The 25235-nt window shown below is 43.1% G+C and overlaps 1 protein-coding gene across 5 annotated transcripts in view; it reads right to left on the bottom strand.

Moving 5' to 3' along the window:
• The window catches only part of ADGRB3 (adhesion G protein-coupled receptor B3), a 1579303-nt gene that overhangs the window by 707597 nt on the left and 846471 nt on the right, over window positions 1-25235 (bottom strand). For all 5 annotated transcript variants that reach the window (XM_069726666.1, XM_069726664.1, XM_069726665.1 and 2 more), the window contains 2 exons: window positions 4748-4849; window positions 4364-4470 (listed from right to left, as the gene is read on the bottom strand). In XM_069726666.1, coding sequence (XP_069582767.1) covers window positions 4364-4470; window positions 4748-4849 — 209 coding nt within the window. The remainder of the gene's footprint in view (window positions 1-4363; window positions 4471-4747; window positions 4850-25235) is intronic.

The following is a 25235-nucleotide window of genomic DNA, read 5'->3' on the forward strand; positions in this document are numbered from 1 at the left end:
ACCTCCATGATAAATGGCTTATCAACATCGGGGCGATGAAGAATGGGAGCGCTAGCGAAGTGTGACTTTATAGAGATAAAAGCCTTGGAGACCTCCTCAGACCACAATTTGGGATTCGCCCCCTTCTTGTTGAGGGCAACCAAGAGAGCTACCAAAGTTGAGAAATGCGGGATGAACTGGCGATAATAATTGATGAACCCCATAAAGCGCTGCACCGCTTTAAGAGAATGGGGTTCCTGCCAGTCCATCACAGCCTGTAGTTTGGCAGGATCCATAGCCAATCCCTGGGCTGAGATGATGTAGCCTAGGAAAGGTAAGGACTCCTGCTCAAACATACACTTCTCCAACTTGGCATAGAGGGAGTTTGCCCGTAGGAGGTCGAAGACTTTGCAAACATCTCTCCGGTGGGAGTCAGTATCTGGAGAGTAGATGAGAATATCATCCAGATAGACTACGACCGAGGTGGAAAGCATATCCCGGAAGATATCGTTCACAAAGTCTTGGAAAACGGCTGGGGCATTACAGAGCCCAAAGGGCATCACCAGATATTCATAGTGCCCATCCCTGGTGTTAAAAGCCGTCTTCCATTCGTCCCCCTCACGGATGCGAATCAGGTTGTAAGCACCCCGCAGATCTAATTTAGTAAATACCCTTGCTCCCCGAAGCCTATCGAACAGTTCAGATATCAAAGGCAAAGGGTATTTATTCTTAACGGTGATGGCGTTAAGACCCCTGTAGTCTATGCATGGACGCAATTCCCCACTCTTCTTCTGCACGAAGAAGAACCCTGCCCCAGCAGGTGACACTGACTTCCTGATGAACCCTCTTGCCAGATTTTCCTGGATGTACTGTGACATTGCCTCCGTCTCCGGGAGAGATAGCGGATAGACTCGACCCCGGGGAGGCTCAGCACCAGGCAAGAGGTCAATAGGACAGTCATAGGGGCGATGGGGCGGAAGGGTCTCCGCCACCTTTTTGGAGAATACATCTGCATACGACCAATACTGCTTGGGGAGAGAGGAAAGATCTGCGGGTACCTCAGTTGTAGCTACCTGAATGCACTCCCTCTGACACCTACCCCCACAAGATTCACCCCATCCCAGAATTCTACCTGAGGACCACTCGATATGAGGAGAGTGGTACAGTAGCCAAGGTATTCCCAACAGGACTTCATCAATTCCCTCTGGAATGACGAGCAGAGAAATAATCTCCTGATGAGATGGCGACATGGACAGAGTAAAAGGGATGGTCTGGTGAGTTATCTGTGAGGGCAGAGGCGACCCATTCACCACTCGTACCGTTACAGGTTGAGCTAGCATAACCAGAGGTATTGCGTGGTGTTGGGCGAAGGCAGAAGACATAAAATTGCCCTCCGCCCCAGAATCCACGCAGAGCTCTACCGAGTGGGAGAATGAGCCTATAGTAATTGTCCCCTTAAAGGACAATTTAGAGGCAAACGTCGCCGTGTCTAGTGTACCTCCACCTACGACCACTAGACGCTGACGTTTCCTCGACCGCTGAGGACATCTGGTGGCTAAATGTCCAGACTGCTGGCAAACATGACAGACCCTGAGTGCACAAGCGGTCCGGGACTTAGGTCCCGCTTGTGACACTTCCCTGGCCTCATGTGACTCAGGAACCAGGACCGGAGATTCCAGAGGTTTGGCGAAAGTAGGAGCCAGCCGAAACCTCTGCCTACACTGGGCTCGCTCTAACCTCCGCTCGTTAAAACGGAGGTCAATTCAAGTGGAGACTGTTATTAACTCCTCCAGTGTGGCAGGAATCTCCCTAGTGGCCAGAGCGTCCTTTACATGGTCAGCCAAGCCCCTCCAAAATATGGGGATAAGAGCTTTATCCGACCATTCCAGCTCAGATGCTAAAGTGCGGAATTGGACGGCAAAATGACTGACCAAGGACTCACCCTGAGTTAATGCCAGCAGTTGGAGCGCAGTGTCATGGGTGACTTGAGGTCCTAAAAAGACCTGTTTTAAAGTGCTCAAAAACAGAGGAGCACTCTGCACCACATGATCGCCACGCTCCCACAGCGGCGTAGCCCATTCCAACGCCCTGTCCGACAATAGAGACACAATAAATCCCACCTTAGCCCGCTCTGTGGGGAAACGTGCAGCCAGAAGCTCGAGATGAATAGAGCACTGACTCACGAATCCCCTACAAAATTTGCTATTACCAGAAAATTTTTCTGGCAGCGGGAGGCGAGAAAATGTCGGAACAGGGGTGGCAATGGACAAAGTTGCTGCAGCCACGCTGGCAGCCTGTACAGCAACTGCGGTAACATCCACAGCTGAGGTTGCGCTCTCGAGAGCCGCCAACCTACCCTCCAGCTGCTGTATATACCGCAGGGATTGCTGTTTGTCCGTCATCACTAGCCAGACCCTGGCGCTAGTGTAATGTTAGGGCTAGCGGAATGCACCAAATAATAAGACTGATAGTGTACGGTGCGTTCGTAGCCCGGGGTCCACCGTGCAGAGATAGAACCTGCTGCTGAGTAATGACGGACTATATGGCGGTACTCATAAGTATACTCGCATGGGTTAAACTTCACCCAACGTGAAGGAAGCGATCCTGTTGCGTCACAGGATCGCGGTACCGCACATAGAAGGCGAGCAAGTAGTCAGCGAACTTAACCCCAACTAGGATTGAAGTCCGATTAGACCACTTGCTGACACAACACCGCAACAGGGTGTGTTAGGCAACTGTTATAATTAGAGCACCGAAGTGCGAACTGTGCCGTGCTGGCAGGCACCACTAAGCACCCAGACGTGGGTCAGGAAGCGCACTACTGGCGCGTGGCGCCGCACTGGCGGTCACAGCAATAGACGCTGATACGTGCGTGACACGTTGAGTGGTTTGTCGGGCGCTAGATAGCAGCCATACTCCATACGCGAACAGTCATACAATAGGGTAGGGGTATTTAATGAACGACTTGCACTCACAACAAACACACGTATTCAATTGTACACTAGCGCATGGCCGTGCGGTCATGCGCAGTTTATATAATTGCAGGACAGGAAGTGGCCACAGAAACTTTGCCCTTCCAGGGCCTGCCAAGAGGACCAATGGAATGCGCTGCAGAGCCAGAGCACATGACCCTCGATCTCCAACGGGAGATCTTGCTCTGGGCATGCTCAGTGTGCGCAAACAAGGACTTAGTCCCAGGGAAGTCCGCTCGCCGCTGACCAGCACTGACTTTAATGGCAGGAGCTGAAGAAGCAGCAGTAACTCTCTGTACAGAGTGAGAGCGAGCAAGACACTGGGAGCGACGTCCCTGCTGAGCAGACTCCACTGCGGCTGGAGGAGAATGGGAGACCGCAGCGGAGACGGATTGAGATTCCCCCTGTGCAGCAGAGGAAACTCGACTCCTAACATGGCCCCCCCCTCCTTGGGCCTCGCTACGCTCGAAGGCAGCAATGAGCTGTGGGGCCCGAATGTGCAGCAGAGGAAACTCGACTCCTAACACATGCATTTTTGACATGTTGTTGATTTAAACGCACAGCAAATCCCGGAAAGAAAAATACTGATCATGTGCAGAGCACTTCAGGATTCTCATTGACTTTGCTGGCATAAGGATTCCCTAGCATTTTTGGGCCAATTCCGCTTGGAAAAACAACACAAAAACACATTAAAGGTGTGTTTCCATGGTCAATTTTGGCATTGCTGTGGACGCAGCACATGTCCGCTTCATCCAAAGCGCTTCCGGCTTTTGTACGCGCGGTGATTCCGCATGTTTTCATTGAACCATGTGGAATCACCGCATCCTATACATTGGACTGTGCTATTTATCTTGCAGAGACTGAGCGTCTTCACAAGATAAATTGACATGCTGCGGTCTAGAAAGACGCGCCGCATGAGCATATACGCAGGGATTCCGGAGGTGTCCCTGAACGCATAGTGGAGATGGGAATTCATAAAATCCCATCCACTATGCTGTAACATCTGGCTGCTGTGGATTGGACGGCATCCAATCCGCAGCATTTACTGACAATGGAAACATACCCTAAAAATGCACCATTTGCACACAGCCTACCTGTCCTGGATCAGACAAGTAGAAAAAAAATCTACATTTCTGATTAAAATAGCACATAGCTGGCTTTTGATAGAGAACAAAATGTGGCAAAATGAATACAGTGTTCTTTTTCCCTTTCCATTTCCTGGAAGGCTCACTGAAATTGACTTTGCAGTGATTAAGGTTTGCTTCTGCTAATCTGAGTGAGCGGAATCCAGGGCAATTTTCGTTGCTTAGTCTAGGCTGCATTTTGGACTAGATATGAATGAGTTACATTTTCTACACAGAGACATAATAGGAATTAAACATAGCAAAGACAAAAGCTGGCTTTGCACCTACTGAAAGCTGCAAGTGTCTGTATTCAGCTGATATGCATCTTGCAAAGCTCGGCTGTTCCCAGAAGGCTACTCCATGAAGATTGAGCGCGCAGCGTCTGCTAGTGGTGCCTATGAGTCACACAGGATGCAGAAAATATTTCTGTTAACCTCAACAGCAGTGATGAAATCATACAAAAGTAATCTCGTAAACGACTCAATTTAGCTATATAATATTGTGCAAATGGCTTACGCAAATATATTCCATTTCCTTAAAATTCCATTTATACAAATGAATATTATATGGATGCAATAATGGCGATGTAAATGAGGATAAAAATCTAGCAAACATTTATCCTTTACAGTGTTAATCCTATATAAGTATATATCTAAATGGAGAAAAATTTACCAGTAGCATTAAGAGGACATCGATTGAATGCCAGGTCTCCAGCTGGGGTTCTCTTCCATACCATAGACATCAAATAGTCCTCCGGGCAGATTTCATAAGGAGCTGTGAATAAGAGTGAGAGGTTTATATTAAACACACTCATCTAGGATTCTGAGATTATTTGTCACGCTACTCAGTTTTCAACATGCCTGAGGAAAGAACCTTAGTAGTCCAGTGTGTTTGTTTCTAAAAACATTAGCTCCATGATAAAAATAGCTCACCCAGCAGTTTCTGCCTGTCATATTTTTAAAGTAATATTCTGCAGACGTGTGTGGCATTTTATCTCAATTCATAATGTATCATGGCATATTGCATATGACGCTTTATTTTTTTCTATTTATATATCTGGGATGAAGTAATGAAAAAATAACCCTCTCGGTTGACAACTTGCCTCTCTACTTCCAGGATAGTAATGTGACAAGAGGGAAATAAGTTAACAAGATATTGACCAGTCAAATCCACCTCCATTGTGGGACCTTTACAACAAAGGTCTTATAGTTATATGACAGTATGTCAGGTCATATTGAGCCATGCTAGACATTATTAAGAGAGAAAGCCGATGACCTAGTTATAAGAATTCTACTCCAGCATGGACCATGTTACCCACTGTGTTTTACGCTATGTCCTATCTTGTGTGATGAAAGCGGTTGCTCACTACAATATTTTTTTGCACATATTGGTCTATAATGGTCTTAAAATTAGAATAAAAACAGCTACTGACTTACTGAACCCCGGTTGTCCTTCAGCACTACTGCCAAGGGCCCATGCCAGACTGCTTACTTCTTCTAGCATGGACAACAAGTGACCACATCAGCCAATCAATGGCCATTGACTGACTGCAGAGGTAATGTTTTTACAAGCAGTAAGACACAGTCACTGGTCACTTAACTTATCATTGACCTATGATGGCTGCAGAGGTCTTGCGACATTCCATGCAGTGGAAGGGAAAAGACTAAGGGAGTACTCTAGCAGTATGGAGGAACTGCAAGTGCCTTTCAGATGAATAGTTATTTTTTTTCAGACCACCATAGCCTTTATTGTTCAATAAAATATTGCAGTGGACAGCCCTTTTAAGGAAAGCTAGTATCTTGATGTAATTATTATTACAGAGTCCCTTACTGATGGCCAAGAATCTACAGGTGCAGTAAATAATAATAACGGTCCTAGGAGCGCTGGAAATGAGACCAAAACAAGGATTTTAGTTTTCAATTCTAACTGTGACCCTCACAGCGCTCCCTAGTGACCGCTTTCTTTTCCCTTGAATTTCAAGAATCTACAGGTGTCCCAAGAGCATTTGTTCAAGAACACTACTCTACAGTCTAACCAATATATGTCAAGCCTTTTCTTGCCTTGATATATACTATAAAGTGTAGCATCAGATGACCAACTTTGAAAAACACATGATTTTGCAATACTTTGTTAGCACTGAACATTTTTATTTAAGGCTACCCAGTGATTGTGATTTGATTTTAAGATTGTTGAGGGATTTTTTTTTACACAAAAATATATAGAATTTTTGTATAACCTGAAAGAAATAGCGGAAAGGTAAGTTTGGATACATCTGTGTAAAAAGAATCAAATGTCAATGGGCACTGTTAAATAGAAGAAACATTACATACAGTATTAATTTAGGAGGATTATTCAACCCCAAACATTTCGGTTTGCAAAATATATTTTATTTTGTAAAAGAAAAGTAGAAAGGAATTTAAAACTTGAAAATTCTACAGAAGACAAGAACTAACAAAACAGCAGTGCTAGTGAAAGTTTGGGGTCTAAGAGAAGCCATTTAGAAAGAGCTGTGAAAGGTAAAATGACACACTTGCCTGGAGCCATGAGTTAAAAGTATAGCTCACTCTTTCTGATTCATTAAGTGGTACTTCCAGTAGTAATTTAAAGGATGCAGTTTCACCTATTATTTCAGCTTCTGCAGGGCATCATACTAACAGAAGTTCTAGTCTGAGGACAGGAAGCATTGCACATATATATAATACAGAATCTCTTCCTCACTTTTCTTTTTTCCTCGTTTCTGTTTTTCTTTTTAATAAACACTTTCTTATGTTGTCTTTCTAAAATTCTTATCGATGATTTCTCTAGACACATTTTAAAAAGGATTTGACCTTTTCCAACAAAAATAAAGCATACATTTTGACTGTCAAGAAAAATGTACAATTTAATCCTAGATGCCAGTATAAGGTTATCAAAGCATTGGTAGCTATGCCTGCAAAGGTTTGCTTGGCTTTTATAAATCATAGACTGTTGTTAAGGCTTATATTTTTCTTTTATTATTCAGTTATTATGTGAAAATTAGCCCAAAATTTACTTTTACTCTTTTAGCCCCTTCACCCCGAAGCCTGTTTTCACCTTCCTGACCAGGACTATTTTTACAATTCTGACCACTGTCAATTTATGAGGTCATAACTCTGGAACGCTTCAATGGATCCTCCTGATTCTGAGATTATTTTCTCATGACATATTGTACTTCATGATAGTGGTAAAATTTTTAAACTTTTAATATTTATGCCCTTAAATCAGAGAGTCATACCACACAAAATAGTTAATAAATAACATTTCTCACATGTCTACTTTACAGCAGCACAATTTTTGAAGCATAATTACTTTTTGTTGGGAAGTTATAAGGGATAAAAATTGACCAGTGATTTCTCATTTTAGCAAAAAAAATTGCAAAATAATTTTTTTAGGGACCACCTCACTTTTGAAGTGATTTTGAGGGGCCTGTATAACAGAAAATAACCAAAAGTGACACCATTCTAAAACTGCATCCCTCATGGTACTCAAAACCACATTCAAGAAATTTTCTGAACCTTACTTTGCATCACAGGAATTTTTGGAATGGGGCTAGAAAAAAAAATGTAATTTTCTTTCATAAAAAATGTAATTTTTTTTACTTTTGCAAGGGTAACAGGAGAAAATATACCGCAAGATTTGTTGTGTAATTTCTCCTGAGCATACTGATACCCCATATGTGGTGGAAATCTACTGTTTGGGCACACGGCAGGACTCAGAAGAGAAGGAGCGCCATTTCACTTTTTCAATTTAAAATTTGCTGGCATAATTAGCAGACGCCATGTCATGTTTGGCGAGCCCTTGATGTGCCTAAACAGTGAAAATCCCCAACAATTGACACCATTTCGGAAACTAGACCCCTTTGTGAACTTATCTAGATGTGTATTGAGCACCTTGAACTCACAGGTGTTTCACAGAAGTTTATAACGTAGAGCCATAAAAATAAAACAAAACAAAACACACTTTTCCCAGTTAAATATTTTTTAGCTTCAAATTTTGTGTTTTCATAAGGGTAACAGGAGAAATTGTTCCATACATTTTGTTGTGCAATTTCCTGAATGCGCAGATACCCAATATGTGGAAGAAAACAATTGTTTGGGTGCACGGCGAGGCTTGGAAGGGAAGAAGCGCCATCTGACTTTCTGAATGTAAAATATGCTAGCGTTTGGAGAGCCCCTGATGTGCCTAAACAGTGGAAACCCATCACAAGAGACATCCTTTAGGAACTTATCTAGATGTGCTTTGAACACCTTGAACCTGAGTTTACCGATACCCAACATGTCATTGACAACTACTTTTGAGGCACAGTGCAAAGCTCAGAAGGTAATAAACACCATATTATAGATTTTGCTGCACTTGTTTGAGGGTGACATGTTACAATGGCAGAACCCCTGAGGTGCCAACACAGCCGAAACCCCCCAATAAGAGACCCCATTTTACAAACTAAACCTCTCAATGAATTCACCTAGGGGTGCAGTGATTAAATTGACACCACAGGTGTGTCACAGACTTATATAACATTGGGCAGTGAAGATAAAATAATTAACATTTTTAAAACCAAGATTGTGTGTAAGCTCCAAGTTTTACATTTTCATACTGGGAAATGGAGAAAAATGACACCAAATTTGTCTCACAATGTCTACTGCATGTCGCAATACCCCATATGTGGCTGTACAGTACTACTTAGCCATAAAGAGAGACTTGAGAGGGACGGAAGGCTATTTGACTCATGGAGTACAGATTTTCCTAGAATAGTTTGTGGATTTCATATATAGAGCCCAGGTGCTAGAAAAGAAGAATCCCCCTCAAGTGACCCCATTTTTGAAATTATAACCCTTTGAGAATTTATCTACAGATGTAATGACGTAGTGACGATTTTGACTCTATGAGTGTTTTCAAGAAACAAGCAGCAAAAGATGTTGCTGAGTGAAAATTGCAAACTACCTTTGTAGTGACCAGTACATTATGCCCAGCTCATGTTTCTGGAGACACGCACCTGTAAATTAGGCGGGGTCTCATCACTACTGGAATGCCAAACATGTGGGCGCCAAATGTTGCACACTGGGGCTCAGAAGGGAGGGAGGCATTTGTCTTTGGGAGCCGAGAATTTTTTAGAATTTCTTTTGAGGGGCGAGGAGACATTTTGCTTTTCCAGAGCCTTTGTTCTACCAGTAACATGGAAGCCCCCTATATTTCCGTTAACAGATGACAGACCTGAGTGGGGACCTGATTTTTTTGTGGATTGAGTGGAAGCTTTTATTGGGAACATTCTACATAACATTTATGATCACATTTATTCGTCGCTCTACGCTGAGCACTTACATCAGAGTTTCCATCTAAATCTCTGAGTGACGTGACAGATGAAACTGCCAATGGATCTATTCACTGTAATGAGGCAGCAGAGTTACTTGAGACTTCATCTGGCTTCTGTTCAGCATTATCCTTCCTTTCAGAAGTGCACAAACTGTGGCCAACGGCATTTTTATGCAATCCTAAAAAGATGGTCACCGCCAGATCACAGGTCCTATGGCGTCCACAGTGCCTCCATCTGTCTCATTATAGGGAATCTTCTGCCAGGTGTTCTGTCTGAATCATGTATTTCAGAGATTTACACAGAAACCCCAATGCAAGAGCCCAGCAAAGAGCGCAGGGTAAATATGCGCCAAGCCTTACTATAAGTGATTATGGGACTTTATGCTTTGGGTCAGTGCAATTGAAGCAATACCAGATTTACACCAGGTTTTTATGTTTGGCTGTTGACACACACTAAAAGACGCATTTTATTGTAAAAACTAGTTTTTCCATCATCATATCTTGAGAACTATATACATACAGAGTCACTTTATATTTACATTTTTAGGGGACAGTTTGAACAAAACCAGCAATTCAGGAATTGCTTTTTTTTAATACCGTTCCATGTGTGGTAAAATTGGTAAGGCAGCTTTATTCTTTGGGTCAGTATGATTACAGAGATACCCAATTTATATATATATTTTTTTGTTCTGGCAATTTTACCTAAAAAGAAATATTTTATAGGAAAAATAATTATTTTGCATTGCTTTATTCTGAAAGCTATAACTTTTTTATTTTTCTACTGATATAGCTGTATCGTGGCTTGTGTTTTGAGGGACAAGATGACGTTTTCAGTTGTACCATGTATATTTACGTTCATCTTTTTAATCGTGTTTTATTACACTTTTTGTTTGGCAGTATGATGATAATGCATTGTTTTTTTTCTTTTTTTTACGATACTCACTGAAGGGGATAACTAGAAATACAGTTTTATAGAGCAGGTTGTTACGAATGCGGCAATACCAAATATGTGTATTTTTGTTGGTTACTTTTTATTTACACAAATAAATGTGTTTATTGGAAAAATACTTATTTCTTTTTTGTTCTTTATTTGGGTTTTTTTTTTTACACTTTTTAATATTTTTTTTTACTTTTTCACATTGTCCCATCCTGGGACATCACTGTATAGCATCAGATCACTGCTCTGATACTCTGCAATGTGAGGCAGGGAAGGAGGCATGTCAGCTTCAGCTCTCAGCAGGCGCTCACAAGCCATCTTCCCTGCAGGACCTTGAAGGACCCTGGAGCCATCTTCGGGCTAGAGGTCTCCAAGGAAACCATCTGGACAACGCGATCGCATTGCGTTGTCCTGATGGAAGCAGGCAGGGAACCAATTCACTGCGCGATGCTCCTCTATGTCGCTGTCACTACTGATAGCAACATCAGAGGGCTTAAATGCTAGCACCAATCACGGGCATTGCGGCTCTGTGTCATCTCTCACACAGCGCTTAGCGTGAGGCTGCACAATTATGTCACCTTATATGTCCGGAAGGAATTTAAAGGGAACCTGTCACCTGAATTTGGCGGGACTGGTTTTGGGTCATATGGGAGGAGTTTTCGGGTGTTTGATTCACCCTTTCCTTACCCGCTGGCTGCATGCTGGCTGCAATATTGGATTGAAGTTCATTCTATGTCCTCCGTAGTACACGCCTGCGCAAGGCAAGATTTCCTTGTGCAGGCGTGTACTACGGAGGACAGAGAATGAACTTCAATCCAATATTGCAGCCAGCATGCAGCCAGCGGGTAAGGAAAGGGTGAATTAAACACCCAAAAACTCCGCCCATATGACCCAAAACCAGTCCCGCCAAATTCAGGTGACAGATTCCCTTTAATAGTAATACTGTGACAGAAATATAGCAAGGTAATAACTAGAGCGGGGGCACCACATAGGAAACGAGGATCCAACCTGGTCTATGCTATACTAAGCCATGAAAAAACAACACAAGAAATAGACCATAAAAGGGGATCACCCAAGGCAATGGATTAAATATGAAAATTACAAATTTTATTAGAATAACACTCATGGACATAGGAAACAACCACATGGAGCACACAATTAAAAGCATTTAAAATTGGTCACACATAGGACCTAGAAACATGAACAAATGGCCCATAATAGAACCCTCCTCCTAGATGCGATCCCTCCCCAAATGCACTGTAATGGCTAATAATAATATATAGTACAGTGTAAGATGTCTGCATGAACAGCACTATTGGAATATAGGGTAAAGCAACACAACCTAAGGAGTATAGTTGTGACCATGATATATAATGCACCAGTCTGTGAATACCTCACACCAGCAGGATTACCTATGTAACACAAATAAGCAGATATGCAAAAAAAAAAAAAAAAAAAAAACCTTTTTGCAATAACGTAAGACATAGACAAAAGCTTAATAAAGCATACACAGTGAATCAGATTGACCCCAAACCACACATATGGCACTTAGGTCTACTCCATTAAGGTATAGAGTTGTATATAATGCAGAGTTAGTTGTGTAGCGCTTCCACTGGTCTAGTCTAACGTGGTATATAACCTGTGCCATTAAATTGCAAAAGCTCCCATAGTAAGGGAAATAAAAGATCTGCTGAGGAGTGAGGATTCAGATCACCAATAACAAGAAACCAGTATGCAAACCCAGGAGCTGTTCAAGCTCTGTACATAGCTAAGGGGGGTATCAACAGGAGGAGCAGAGACCCTACGCGTGTCGCCACACCAGTGGCTTCGTCAGGGGTAGCTCCTATGGAGATCCTGCGTCCTTATCTAATCGAGTAATTGCAATTTAAGCAGTTGCAGCTGTGCTGCTTACCAGAGGCCGGCATGTGTTCCATCACCCAGTGATTCCAGAGGCGGTGCTTAGTGAGCTAAGCAAACATGTGAGCCTGGAGGGCTCCCCCCCTCCTCCTACCTTCGTCACCATGCCCTCGGAGTGGTTGCCATAGCACCATGTAAATACTGCAATCCCTGGATTAACCAGTGTGCACGCGTCAGAAGATTCCTTTACATGGTGCTATGGCAACCACTCCGAGGGCATGGTGACGAAGGTAGGAGGAGGGGGGGAGCCCTCCAGGCTCACATGTTTGCTTAGCTCACTAAGCACCGCCTCTGGAATCACTGGGTGATGGAATACATGCCGGCCTCTGGTAAGCAGCACAGCTGCAACTGCTTAAATTGCAATTACTCGATTAGATAAGGACGCAGGATCTCCATAGGAGCTACCCCTGACGAAGCCACTGGTGTGGCGACACGCATAGGGTCTCTGCTCCTCCTGTTGATACCCCCCTTGGCTATGTACAGAGCTTGAACAGCTCCTGGGTTTGCATACTGGTTTTTTGTTATTGGTGATCTGAATCCTCACTCCTCAGCAGATCTTTTATTTCCCTTACTATGGGAGCTTTTGCAATTTAATGGCACAGGTTATATACCACGTTAGACTAGACCAGTGGAAGCGCTACACAACTAACTCTGCATTATATACAACTCTATACCTTAATGGAGTAGACCTACATGCCATATGTGTGGTTTGGGGTCAATCTGATTCACTGTGTATGCTTTATTATGCTTTTGTCTATGTCTTACGTTATTGCAAAAAGGTTTTTTTTTTGCATATCTGCTTATTTGTGTTACATAGGTAATCCTGCTGGTGTGAGGTATTCACAGACTGGTGCATTATATATCATGGTCATAACTATACTCCTTAGGTTGTGTTGCTTTACCCTATATTCCAATAGTGCTGTTCATGCAGACATCTTACACTGTACTATATATTATTATTAGCCATTACAGTGCGTTTGGGGAGGGATCGCATCTAGGAGGAGGGTTCTATTATGGGCCATTTGTTCATGTTTCTAGGTCCTATGTGTGACCAATTTTAAATGCTTTTAATTGTGTGCTCCATGTGGTTGTTTCCTATGTCAATGAGTGTTATTCTCATAAAATTTGTGATTTTCATATTTAATCCATTGCCTTGGGTGATCCCCTTTTATGGTCTATTTCTTGTGTTGTTTTTTCAGAAATATAGCAAGGATCTCAAGTATTGGAACATACGCTTGGCCAAGACTTACAGATTCAACAGTTTGTGTGCGTTTGAAAATCAGCTGATAACACCTTTACAGATTTGGTATATTACACTGCCACGTAAACCAGTATGGATGTGTATCTTTATCTTTTCTTTAAAAAGTGTCAAATGTCTGATCACTGATTTTATTTCTGTTAGATATATCACAAATTTGAAAAAAAAAGAAATCTAGAGAAGTTCCCTTGGCCTCAGTATGTAGAACTGCAATATAATTTCTAATCTGCTGAGGGACAGATTTATTAACCATTGGTACCAGAATTTTGAGCTTTTTGTGCCTATCATATCAGTTTGTAAATCTGAATTGAAAGGTATACATTGCTACCTGCTATACCAGAATTTAGTTACATTAATGAATGTTTAAAAAATATGTGTCACATCATACTTGTGTAGTTAGGTGACATTTAATTTGAAAACACATCTCTAGGAATTTTTTAAGCACCACTTTGGCATTTTAAAAAATTTAACCGCTGGAGTGGTGCTTCTAATCTGAGTTCTCTGCCCTAGTCTTATATTTACTCGCTGCCATCTTCATCTTCTATAGCTGCAGCTCCTGTCTCCAGCAGTTTTTGACAAGCCGGATTGCTCCAGTGTTAACTGGAGTGAGTTATAGGTCACTTTTCAATGTGAGCCTATGACAGCCTTGCTCTGGTTCGCATAGATTTACATTGAGAGCTTGAGCCAGTTACTTCTTACTTCCAGCCAGTCAGAAGTTGCGTTCACAAGATGATGCTGTGGCACTGGAGCAGTGCTGATAAAAGGTGAAGACAGCAAAGGGTAAGCATAAGACTAGGAACATTGACCTTAGATTAGAAGCACCAATCCAGCGCTGAATCAGAAAAAAAAGTTGGAGTTGTGCTTTAAAGATGTAACAAATTTGCCAATCTCTTGCACGCTCTTGCCACTTACACCTAAAGAACATCTCTAGAATCTGCCGTTTTCTCACCATGGAAACAACAAAAACTCTCACTGTCACCTTAATCCTCTCCCATCTGGACTACTGTAACGCTCTATTAATTGGCCTCCCCCGTACTCGACTTTCACCTCTCTAGTCTATCCTTAATGCAGCAGCCAGAGTCGTCCATCTAGCTAATTGGTATTCAGATGCATCTGCTCTTCGCCAGTCGTTACACTGGCTGTCTATTCATAATAGGATCCTATTCAAAGTACTTGTTCTCACCCACAAAGCTTTCCACAGTGCGGCACCTCTTTACATCTCATCCCTTATTTCTGTCTATCGGCCTAACCGACCGCTGTGCTCTGCAAATGACTTTTGACTAACCTCTGCACTCAGCCATACCTCCCACTCCCGACTCCAAAACTTCTCTCGCACAGCGCCAATCCTCTGGAATGCTCTACCCCAAGAAAATAGGACCATCCACAATTTGCATAGCTTTAGGTGCTCCCTCAAAACACATTTGTTCAGAGTGGCCTATCACATTCTCTAATCAAAGTCATTTTATGTGTAAGGGTGCGTGTGTAGCCCATTCACTATCTCCACCTATCCCTGCTCCCTCAAGATGGCTGGACCATCATTGTAAATACATCACTGTAAATAATCTCCTGTACTTTGTATCTCCCCCACCTCATTGTAGATTTTAAGCTCTCATGAGCAGGGTCGCCATATTTTGCTCAGTGTCGGTGTATATTAGTAATGAGCGAGTGTACTCGTTGCTCAGGTGGTCTCCAAGTGAATGACTTACAGCTGCTACATAGCTTGAATACAGGTGGGGATTCCCTAGCAACCAGGCATTCCTCACATGTATTCAGCCTGTCTAGCAGCCGTAAATCATGCAGCTGTATCAACAAAAACTAAATCACCGAGCACTTACAAATACTCAGCGAACACCCGAGCGTGCTCAGGAAAACCCGAGCAACGAGTACACTCGCTCATCACTAGTGTATATGAGTTTTTCAGTGAAAAAGTTGTCAATTTTAAAGATCCAAACAGTTTCAAATGTATGAAAATGTCTTGCACCCTGTAATAATTCAAATTTTTCGTACTCTACTAGTAACTAGCCCCCCAAAAATGTATATAATTTTAATATAAATACCTTAAAATTTCACAGATTTTTGCATACATTTCATGCATTTATGGAATAATCCAAAGTCAATTTAAAATAGCTTTAACTCAATTTGTATGTAATGAGACTGCTAAACTAAAAACAAATGTTTATTCAACTTACAAAGTACTAATGCTAATTTTCATGCCTTGATGAGTTTGTTGGCAAATATAATTCCCAAACATTTGATTAATGATTCCCTTTACTCCTATTATGCTTACATGGTTTTGGATTTGTGTATGATAATACAAACACTTACTTGATAAGTTGATAAGTTCAATTCTATATATAGACAATTTTAAAGTACAGTTTCATTACAGAAGTTTTAACAGCAAAAAATCCCACCAAATCTGTATTTTTTGTAATCTATAATTCAATAAAATTCTAAACAATACAAGTCAGTAGTACCTCTGATTATCTGATTATACAAAAGTCAATTTCCTTGTAATTGCATCCATCCAATCAATAAGCAAAGAAGTATAAGAGGAGGGATACAGCTGACCATTCTAACTGCTTACGTATTGGTGGGTCTATAGCACAATTAACCTTGTGTAATGGTTATATGTAACAGATCATACCAATGAAGGTCTAAAGAATGAATAAAAGGAATAGATATTAATCAATAATTTCTACACTGATACCCAACGAGGATAGTCCTTGACAAATATGTTTGTAATCCACACATGTAGATAGTAGGACACTGTATCAAAAACAAAATTGAGGCCATGCTTCCATTTGGTGAAAAATAAGTGAAAATATCTCTTCAGTCATCCATACAGCCTACATTTCAGCTCTCTCTACGGAGTCTTTTTCAAGCAGGTTCCATAAAGAGAACTGAATGTAGCGTCTATGGGTAAATATTGGATTCCAACTTTATTTTCATGACATGAAAGTGCTGCCTCAATTTTGTTTTTGATATTTGTGAAGAGAGTACTGTGCCAGCTACCTTTTGGTGAATTTAACACCCACAAAAGATCTGCTGCTATTTTTTAAATTATTCTGTCTACTGTCTATCATTTAGGAAATTATTTAGGATTTCTTGTAGTATATAGCAAAAGTTAAGTTTCAGAGTTTTCTTGGTATTTAGAGAAATATTTTGTCATTGGCACTGTGTAAATAAAGCTCTTTTTAGAATTGATGCCAGCTAGACTACTGTACAATATATTTTATATCAATAGTCCACCAAAATTATTATTATTGGTGCAACCTATGCAGCTGCACATGGGCCCAAGAGGTTTAGGGGCCCATTTCTACCTCCAAAGCAGATGGAATTGTGCATGATGATGAGTTCATGTGCTGCAAATAGCCCATATACTGTTCTTGATAAGGTAGATTTTTCTATGTCCTTTTCTGGGACCCACATCCAATATATGATTCTACTGAGCAATCAAGTACAGCAGCCCTTCTCTGTACAAGCTTAAGTTATTTAGGAACAACCCTTTCTGCACCCACCAAGTGGACTTTGTTGCATAAAAGCTCTACCACTATGCCTATGATCTGAAACAAATCGATTCAGGACAATGTATCGCAATTTTTAGATGTGGAAATTTCCGCAAAAAAAATTGCAGTATGGAATTTCACCCTAGTGCTTGGATAATGATTAAATGTAATCCTAATTAATTGTCTATTTGATGTGAAATATCAGGAAACATTTTAAGCATAACACATTTTAGTGGGAAACAGTTCCAATTTTTTTTCTTGTATTTTAGAGGAATTTTCCAGTATCAACTAAATATGCATAAAATAAGAAAATAAAATGTACTTACTGTTCAAGCCAACTGCTTTTTGACTACCAGTTTACTTATGTTATATGATATTTGTATTCATAAGTGTGGGAACCGATCATTGGTCACATCACCAATGTAGCTAATGATTAGCACTGGTCACATCACCTGGCTAGTGATTGTCTGACTTTTTCTCTTGTTATGAAAGCATATAAAAATAAAATAAAAAGCCATTCAAAAGCAGCCTAGAACCCAAGATTCTAGAACAATGCTTTTCAAAGTGTGAGGCTGACCTCACCAATGTTGTATTCCTAAGGTAAGGTGCAAATGGGAAGGTGGTTTTCACAAAAGTTATCATACTCTGTACAGTTTTTGGCTACAGCGGCCTCTGGTTTATCAATATTTTTCACATATTTTAATGCAATCTAGTGTTAAGGAGATAAGTAAAAGTACATTGTGCCTTATGTTACATTTTGTATCTATTTCACAGTTGAGTAATGAAACAATGGTGCAAATTTGTCCCCTTTATAAACTAAATTTATAGAATAAATTATTATGAAGTTCAAATGTAAAATAAATGGTAGAAAAGTTGCGGAATAGTTAGTTATGTATGCTGCATATTTTTGAAAAGCCTCAGGAGTGAACATCCCATTACTTTGTGGAATAAAACTTACGCATTACCATGGTTACAGAATTCTTTCTTTTGGCAGTGGACGATGAAATGAAAGAAAAACAGACATCTGGAGCACTGAGGATTTACAATTTGTAACTTTTGCTTTTGAGTGATGTAAAAAAAATGCAATACGTGAAATTACTTTGGAAGTGTGAAATTCACTGACAACTGCTGCCTTGATCAATCTCGGGTTTTGCGTCGACTGTTGTCAGAATAGCATGTATGCTTAGGTTAACAATGAGCTGCGCTAGTTGATTTGAAAAATAAAACAAAACTGCAGAAACAATCTGTTTTTTGGGAAACTATTCACAGATTTAAAAATAACATGAACAAGGTGAGGAGGGAAATCGGTACAATATCATGGGAGGAGGGAATACAAGTAGTGCAAAATGTCTTATTGTGAAATTATGGAATTAAATTGCTGTTAACATATGGGTTACGTGTTAAGCAACAGCTGATCAAAATCCATGTAAGAAACTGCTATTGAATTATTTGCATTGGAAACAGAAACTGGTAAATTCTATGTAATTAATTTTCTTCTTTCTAATAAATTGTCTGATATTTGGTGAATTGTCAAACAGCAAAACTTGTAACAAGCACTAATCACTAGAGTTGAGCGACCTTGACCTTTTTAGAGTCGAGCCGGGTTTTGCGAAACCCGACTATGTCCAAAGTCGGGTCGAGTGAAATCGGCCGATTATGACGTAAAGTCGGGATCGACCGAAACACGAAACCCAATGCAAGTCAATGGGGCAGCATAGTCGGCAGTGAGTGGGGGCCAGGAAAACACCTAGAGTGGCCATTTTAATGTCAAAACCATCCATTCTTCTTAATGAAGCTTGTCAAGCGTAATTTACCTTATAATAATTGGAAGGCATTTGAAATTGGGGGTCATTTGGCTAAAGTTGTGGGGGGTAGGGCTGGTTCAAGTAATTAGTGGGCCCAGGAAATCTGGACCACGTCACGGCAGTGGAGCAGGGAGAGGTAAGTATTTCAACTTTGCAAGTGCTGTGAACCTGAGCAAGCAGGGGGGGCCCACTCGTTGGCATTGGCACTGGCACAGGGCCCCTCAAAGTACAGCGGTGTGTTTGCACGGCGGGGGCGCCTCCCACCGGCAGCAACACTTTTGCGTACTATGAGAGGCCCTGTGCCAGTGACGTCGCCAACTAGTATTCCTCCCCCCACCTGATGAAGGAACCTGCACTTTCATCTGCACCTTCCTCTTTGTCCCCGTGTAAGGTGGTATGGTATGCGGGAAGAGCAACCTGACTTTCAGCAGGGTCACAATGTTGTTGTGTAGCGTGCACGGGGAATGTTGCGTTATGGGTCAATGTACCAGCAGACTCATCTATCACTGGCTGGGCAATGGGCACGATGAAGTGGAAACACAGATATAGGCCCAAAGAAGAAAGTGGGCTAAATGCAGTTCAAAATTGGTAACACAGGAATAACCAGGGGGCATTGCAGTGGAGGACAACTGGAATGAGAGGCTGACACAGAGAGTAGGGCCAAATCAGTAAGTAGTCGAAATGCAGTTCAAAATTGGCAACCGTAGTAAACAGGCGGCACAGCTTTGTTCAGTGGAGGAGAACAGCAAGGAGTGGCAGACACCGATAGTAGGCCCCAAACCAACTAGTACGCCAAATGCAGTTGTTCCATTTAACCACAATTTAATGAGAGCCTGAAGATAGAAGCTCAGGAAAGGCAACCTGGGGAACACCTTGGAGTGTAACACACCATCTCTCTCCACCCCATACCCATTTTGTATGGCCTAATGCAGTGTACTTTTCTACAACTACTAAACGAGAGTCGGAAGACCGAAGCAATGGCAAGGAAACCTGGGGAACACCTTAGAGTGTAACACACCCTCTCTCTACACCCCATACCCAATTTGAAGGCCTAATGCAGTGTAGTTTCCAAGAACTACTAAACGAGAGCCGGAAGATCGAAGCTCAGGAAAGGCAACCTGGGGAACACCTTGGAGTGTAACACACCCTCTCGCTACACCCCATACCCAATTTGAAGGCCTAATGCAGCGTAGTTTCCGACAACTACTAAACGAGAGCCGGAATATCGAAGCTCAGGAAAGGCAACCTGGGGAACACCTTGGAGTGTAACACACCCTCTCTCTACGCCCCATACCCAATTTGTAGGCCTAATGCAGCGTAGTTTCCGACAACTACTAAACGAGAGCCGGAATATCGAAGCTCAGGAAAGGCAACCTGGGGAACACCTTGGAGTGTAACACACCCTCTCTCTACACCCCATACCCAATTTGAAGGCCTAATGCAGTGTAGTTTCCAAGAACTACTAAACGAGAGCCGGAAGATCGAAGCTCAGGAAAGGCAACCTGGGGAACACCTTGGAGTGTAACACACCCTCTCGCTACACCCCATACCCAATTTGAAGGCCTAATGCAGCGTAGTTTCCAACAACTACTAAACGAGAGCCGGAAGATCGAAGCTCAGGAAAGGCAACCTGGGGAACACCTTGGAGTGTAACACACCCTCTCGCTACACCCCATACCCAATTTGAAGGCCTAATGCAGCGTAGTTTCCAACAACTACTAAACGAGAGCCGGAAGATCGAAGCTCAGGAAAGGCAACCTGGGGAACACCTTGGAGTGTAACAAACCCTCTCTCTACACCCCATACCCAATTTGTAGGCCTAATGCAGCGTAGTTTCCGACAACTACTAAACGAGAGCATGAAGATCGAAGCTCAGGAAAGGCAACCTGGGGAACACCTTGGAGTGTAACACACCCTCTCTCTACACCCCATACCCAATTTGTAGGCCTAATGCAGCGTAGTTTCCGACAACTACTAAACGAGAGCCGGAATATCGAAGCTCAGGAAAGGCAACCTGGGGAACACCTTGGAGTGTAACACACCCTCTCTCTACGCCCCATACCCAATTTGTAGGCCTAATGCAGCGTAGTTTCCGACAACTACTAAACGAGAGCCGGAATATCGAAGCTCAGGAAAGGCAACCTGGGGAACACCTTGGAGTGTAACACACCCTCTCTCTACGCCCCATACCCAATTTGTAGGCCTAATGCAGCGTAGTTTCCGACAACTACTAAACGAGAGCCGGAATATCGAAGCTCAGGAAAGGCAACCTGGGGAACACCTTGGAGTGTAACACACCCTCTCTCTACACCCCATACCCAATTTGAAGGCCTAATGCAGTGTAGTTTCCAAGAACTACTAAACGAGAGCCGGAAGATCGAAGCTCAGGAAAGGCAACCTGGGGAACACCTTGGAGTGTAACACACCCTCTCGCTACACCCCATACCCAATTTGAAGGCCTAATGCAGCGTAGTTTCCAACAACTACTAAACGAGAGCCGGAAGATCGAAGCTCAGGAAAGGCAACCTGGGGAACACCTTGGAGTGGAACACACCATCTCTCTACACCCCATACCCAATTTGAAGGCCTAATGCAGAGTAGTTTCCAAGAACTACTAAACGAGAGCCGGAAGATCGAAGCTCAGGAAAGGCAACCTGGGGAACACCTTGGAGTGTAACACAACGTCTCTCTACACGACGGAAGGGCTGATTCTTAGGAAGGAAGGCTGTTGGAAATAAGCATTGCGCGTCCGAGGGTGATTATATTCTTATTAGGTATATACTCACCCTCGGACGCGCCCTGCTTCTTTATTTGGAATGAATGTTTATTTGCAATGTGGTGTTGACTTTCTCTATTATTTTGGTAATTAATGATTTTATTATTTTCATTATTTTGCATCTTCTCGGCAATAATATAAAGAAGACGCGACAGGACAACACTCGGTGGATGCCATATGTGTGTTTTCAATTTAAAAAAACTTTCAGTTAACTACTTGCAGGAGAAAGTAATTGTAGCTGGTGGCCATTTTTAGTACTGTACCAGATTAGAGTTGTGTGTTTGTTTTTAATGTTAAAATGTCTGCATTTGATATCTCACCAGTATTTTCTTTTTTATAAGCAAAATACTTATTTTTATATTTTCTGATGTTGGTTCCAGGGGTACACGGCCAGCAGTGCCCTGGTCAGTGTAGTAGTAGTTGAAAGAATGGACCGCAGACAGGCATCGAAGGCCTAAAATAATAACACATGGCTGTAGGCAATTTTAAATTGGTTCCAGGGGTACACGGACAGCAGTGGTGTGGTCAGTGGAGGCCTAGTGGAAGGAGTGACCGCAGACAGGCATCGAAGGCCTAAAATAATAACACATGGCTGTAGGCAATTTTAAATTGGTTCCAGGGGTACACGGGCAGCAGTGACCTGGTCAGTGTAGTAGTAGTTGAAAGAATGGACCGCAGACAGGCATCGAAGGCCTAAAATAAAAAAATTGGGCTGGCTGTAGGCAATTTTAAATTGGTTCCAGGGGTACACGGGCAGCAGTGACCTGGTCAGTGTAGTAGTAGTTGAAAGAATGGACCGCAGACAGGCATCGAAGGCCTAAAATAAAAAAATTGGGCTGGCTGTAGGCAATTTTAAATTGGTTCCAGGGGTACACGGGCAGCAGTGGTGTGGTCAGTGGAGGCCTAGTGGAAGGAGTGACCGCAGACAGGCATCGAAGGCCTAAAATAATAACACATGGCTGTAGGCACTTTTAAATTGGTTCCAGGGGTACACGGGCAGCAGTGGTCTGGTCAGTGGAAGTCTAGTGGAAGGAGTGACCGCAGACAGGCTTCGAAGGCCTAACATAACAAAATTGGGCTGGCTGTAGGCACTTTAAATTGGTTCCAGGGGTACATGGGCAGCAGTGTATGGTCAGTGGAAGTCTAGTGGAAGGAGTGACGGCAGACAGTCTTCGAAGGCCTAACATAACAAAATTGGGCTGACTGTAGGCACTTTTAAATTGGTTCCAGGGTAACACGGCCAGCAGTGGCCTGGTCAGTGTAGTAGTTGTAGAAAGAAGGGACCGCAGACAGGCTTCGAAGGCCTAACATAACAAAAATGTCAAAACAATGGTATTGTCAGTGCCAGGCATTGAAGGATGTCAGCGGCTAGACTACACATTGGTGAAGCTGTGAGAGATAATTTTGCTAGTGGTAGAGCACTGTTTGAGCTGGGGGGGGGAACTGTCTTGTGGCCGGCGGTACAGGCACAGGGCCCCTCATATTACAACGGTGTGTCTGACGTTGGGTGCGCACCACCACCGCCAGAGACACTTTATTGTACTATGAGGGACCCAGTGGCAGTGCCGTCGACCAAAAGCGGCCACACCCACCTCTTCAGACAAACAGCACTCTCAAGGGTCCAAGCGCAAAGTGGCGATAGCACGGCCCCGTGTGGGGAGTTTGGCCATTTCGTGAGGTGGAAACATGTCGTATGCTGGACAATCAGGTGAAGAAAATTACGAGATTGGAAAAGTCATTCAGAATAGTCCACAGGCAAGACCTTTTCATAGGAAAGCTAGGTGTCAGCCGGGCAGGGTGGGGCAAAAGATTTTGAAATCCAGTTGTGGTTCATTTTAATGAAGGTTAGATCATCTACATTTTGGGTAGCCAGACGAGTCCTTTTTTCTGTTAGTATTGAACCTGCAGCACTGAATACTCTTTCTGATAGGACACTAGCTGCCGGGCAAGCAAGCTCCTGCAATGCATATTCTGCCAATTCTGGCCAGGTGTCTAATTTGGATGCCCAGTAATCAAATGGGAATGACGGTTGAGGGAGAACGTCGATAAGGGATGAAAAATAGTTTGTAACCATACTGGACAAATGTTGTCTCCTGTCACTTTGAATTGATGCTGCAGTACCTGTCCTGTCTGCGGTCATAGAAAAATCACTCCACAACCTGGTCAGAAAACCCCTCTGTCCAACGCCACTTCTGATTTCTGCCCCTCTAACACCTCTGGTCTGCTGGCCCCTGGAGCTCGTGTGAGAACGATCACGGGCGCTGTGTGCAGGGAATGCCAGAAGCAAACGGTCAACAAGAGTTGATTGTTTTGTTGCTAATATTAGTTCCAAGTTCTCATGTGGCATAATATTTTGCAATTTGCCTTTATAGCGAGGATCAAGGAGGCAGGCCAACCAGTAATCGTCATCGTTCATCATTTTTGTAATGCGTGTGTCCCTTTTGAGGATACGCAAGGCATAATCCGCCATGTGGGCCAAAGTTCCCGTTGTCAAATCTGCGGTTGTGCTTGGTTGAGGGGCAGTTGCAGGCAAATCTACGTCACTTGTGTCCCTCAAAAAACCAGAACCCGGCCTTGCCACGCCACCAATTTCCCGTGCCCCCGGGAAAGCTTCCTCATTAAAAATATACTCATCCCCATCATCCTCCTCATCCTCCACCTCCTCTTCGCCCGGTACCTCGTCATGTACACTGCCCTGACCAGACAATCGCTGACTGTCATCAAGGCTTTCCTCTTCCTCTGGTGCAGACGCCTGATCCTTTATGTGCGTCAAACTTTGCATCAGCAGACGCATTAGGGGGATGCTCATGCTTATTATGGCGTTGTCTGCACTAACCAGCCGTGTGCATTCCTCAAAACACTGAAGGACTTGACACATGTCTTGAATCTTCGACCACTGCACACCTGACAACTCCATGTCTGCCATCCTACTGCCTGCCCGTGTATGTGTATCCTCCCACAAAAACATAACAGCCCGCCTCTGTTCGCACAGTCTCTGAAGCATGTGCAGTGTTGAGTTCCACCTTGTTGCAACGTCTATGATTAGGCGATGCTGGGGAAGGTTCAAAGAACGCTGATAGGTCTGCATACGGCTGGAGTGTACAGGCGAACGGCGGATATGTGCGCAAAGTCCACGCACTTTGAGGAGCAGGTCGGATAACCCCGGATAACTTTTCAGGAAGCACTGCACCACCAGGTTTAAGGTGTGAGCCAGGCAAGGAATGTGTTTCAGTTGGGAAAGGGAGATGGCAGCCATGAAATTCCTTCCGTTATCACTCACTACCTTGCCTGCCTCAAGATCTACAGTGCCCAGCCACGACTGCGTTTCTTGCTGCAAGAACTCGGACAGAACTTCCGCGGTGTGTCTATTGTCGCCCAAACACTTCATAGCCAATACAGCCTGCTGACGTATGCCAGTAGCTGCCCCATAATGGGAGACCTGGTGTGCAACAGTGGCAGGTGCGGATGGAGTGTTTGTGCGACTGCGGTCTGTGGACGAGCTCTTGCTTCTGCAGGAGGACGAGGAGGAGGAGGAGGAGGGGGTGCGAACGGCTACAGACAACTGTTTACTAGACCGTGGGCTAGGCAGAACTGTCCCAAACTTGCTGTCCCCTGTGGACCCTGAATCCACCA

The sequence above is a fragment of the Ranitomeya imitator genome, chromosome 5, assembly GCF_032444005.1.
Source record: "Ranitomeya imitator isolate aRanImi1 chromosome 5, aRanImi1.pri, whole genome shotgun sequence".
Classification (NCBI taxonomy): domain Eukaryota; kingdom Metazoa; phylum Chordata; class Amphibia; order Anura; family Dendrobatidae; genus Ranitomeya; species Ranitomeya imitator.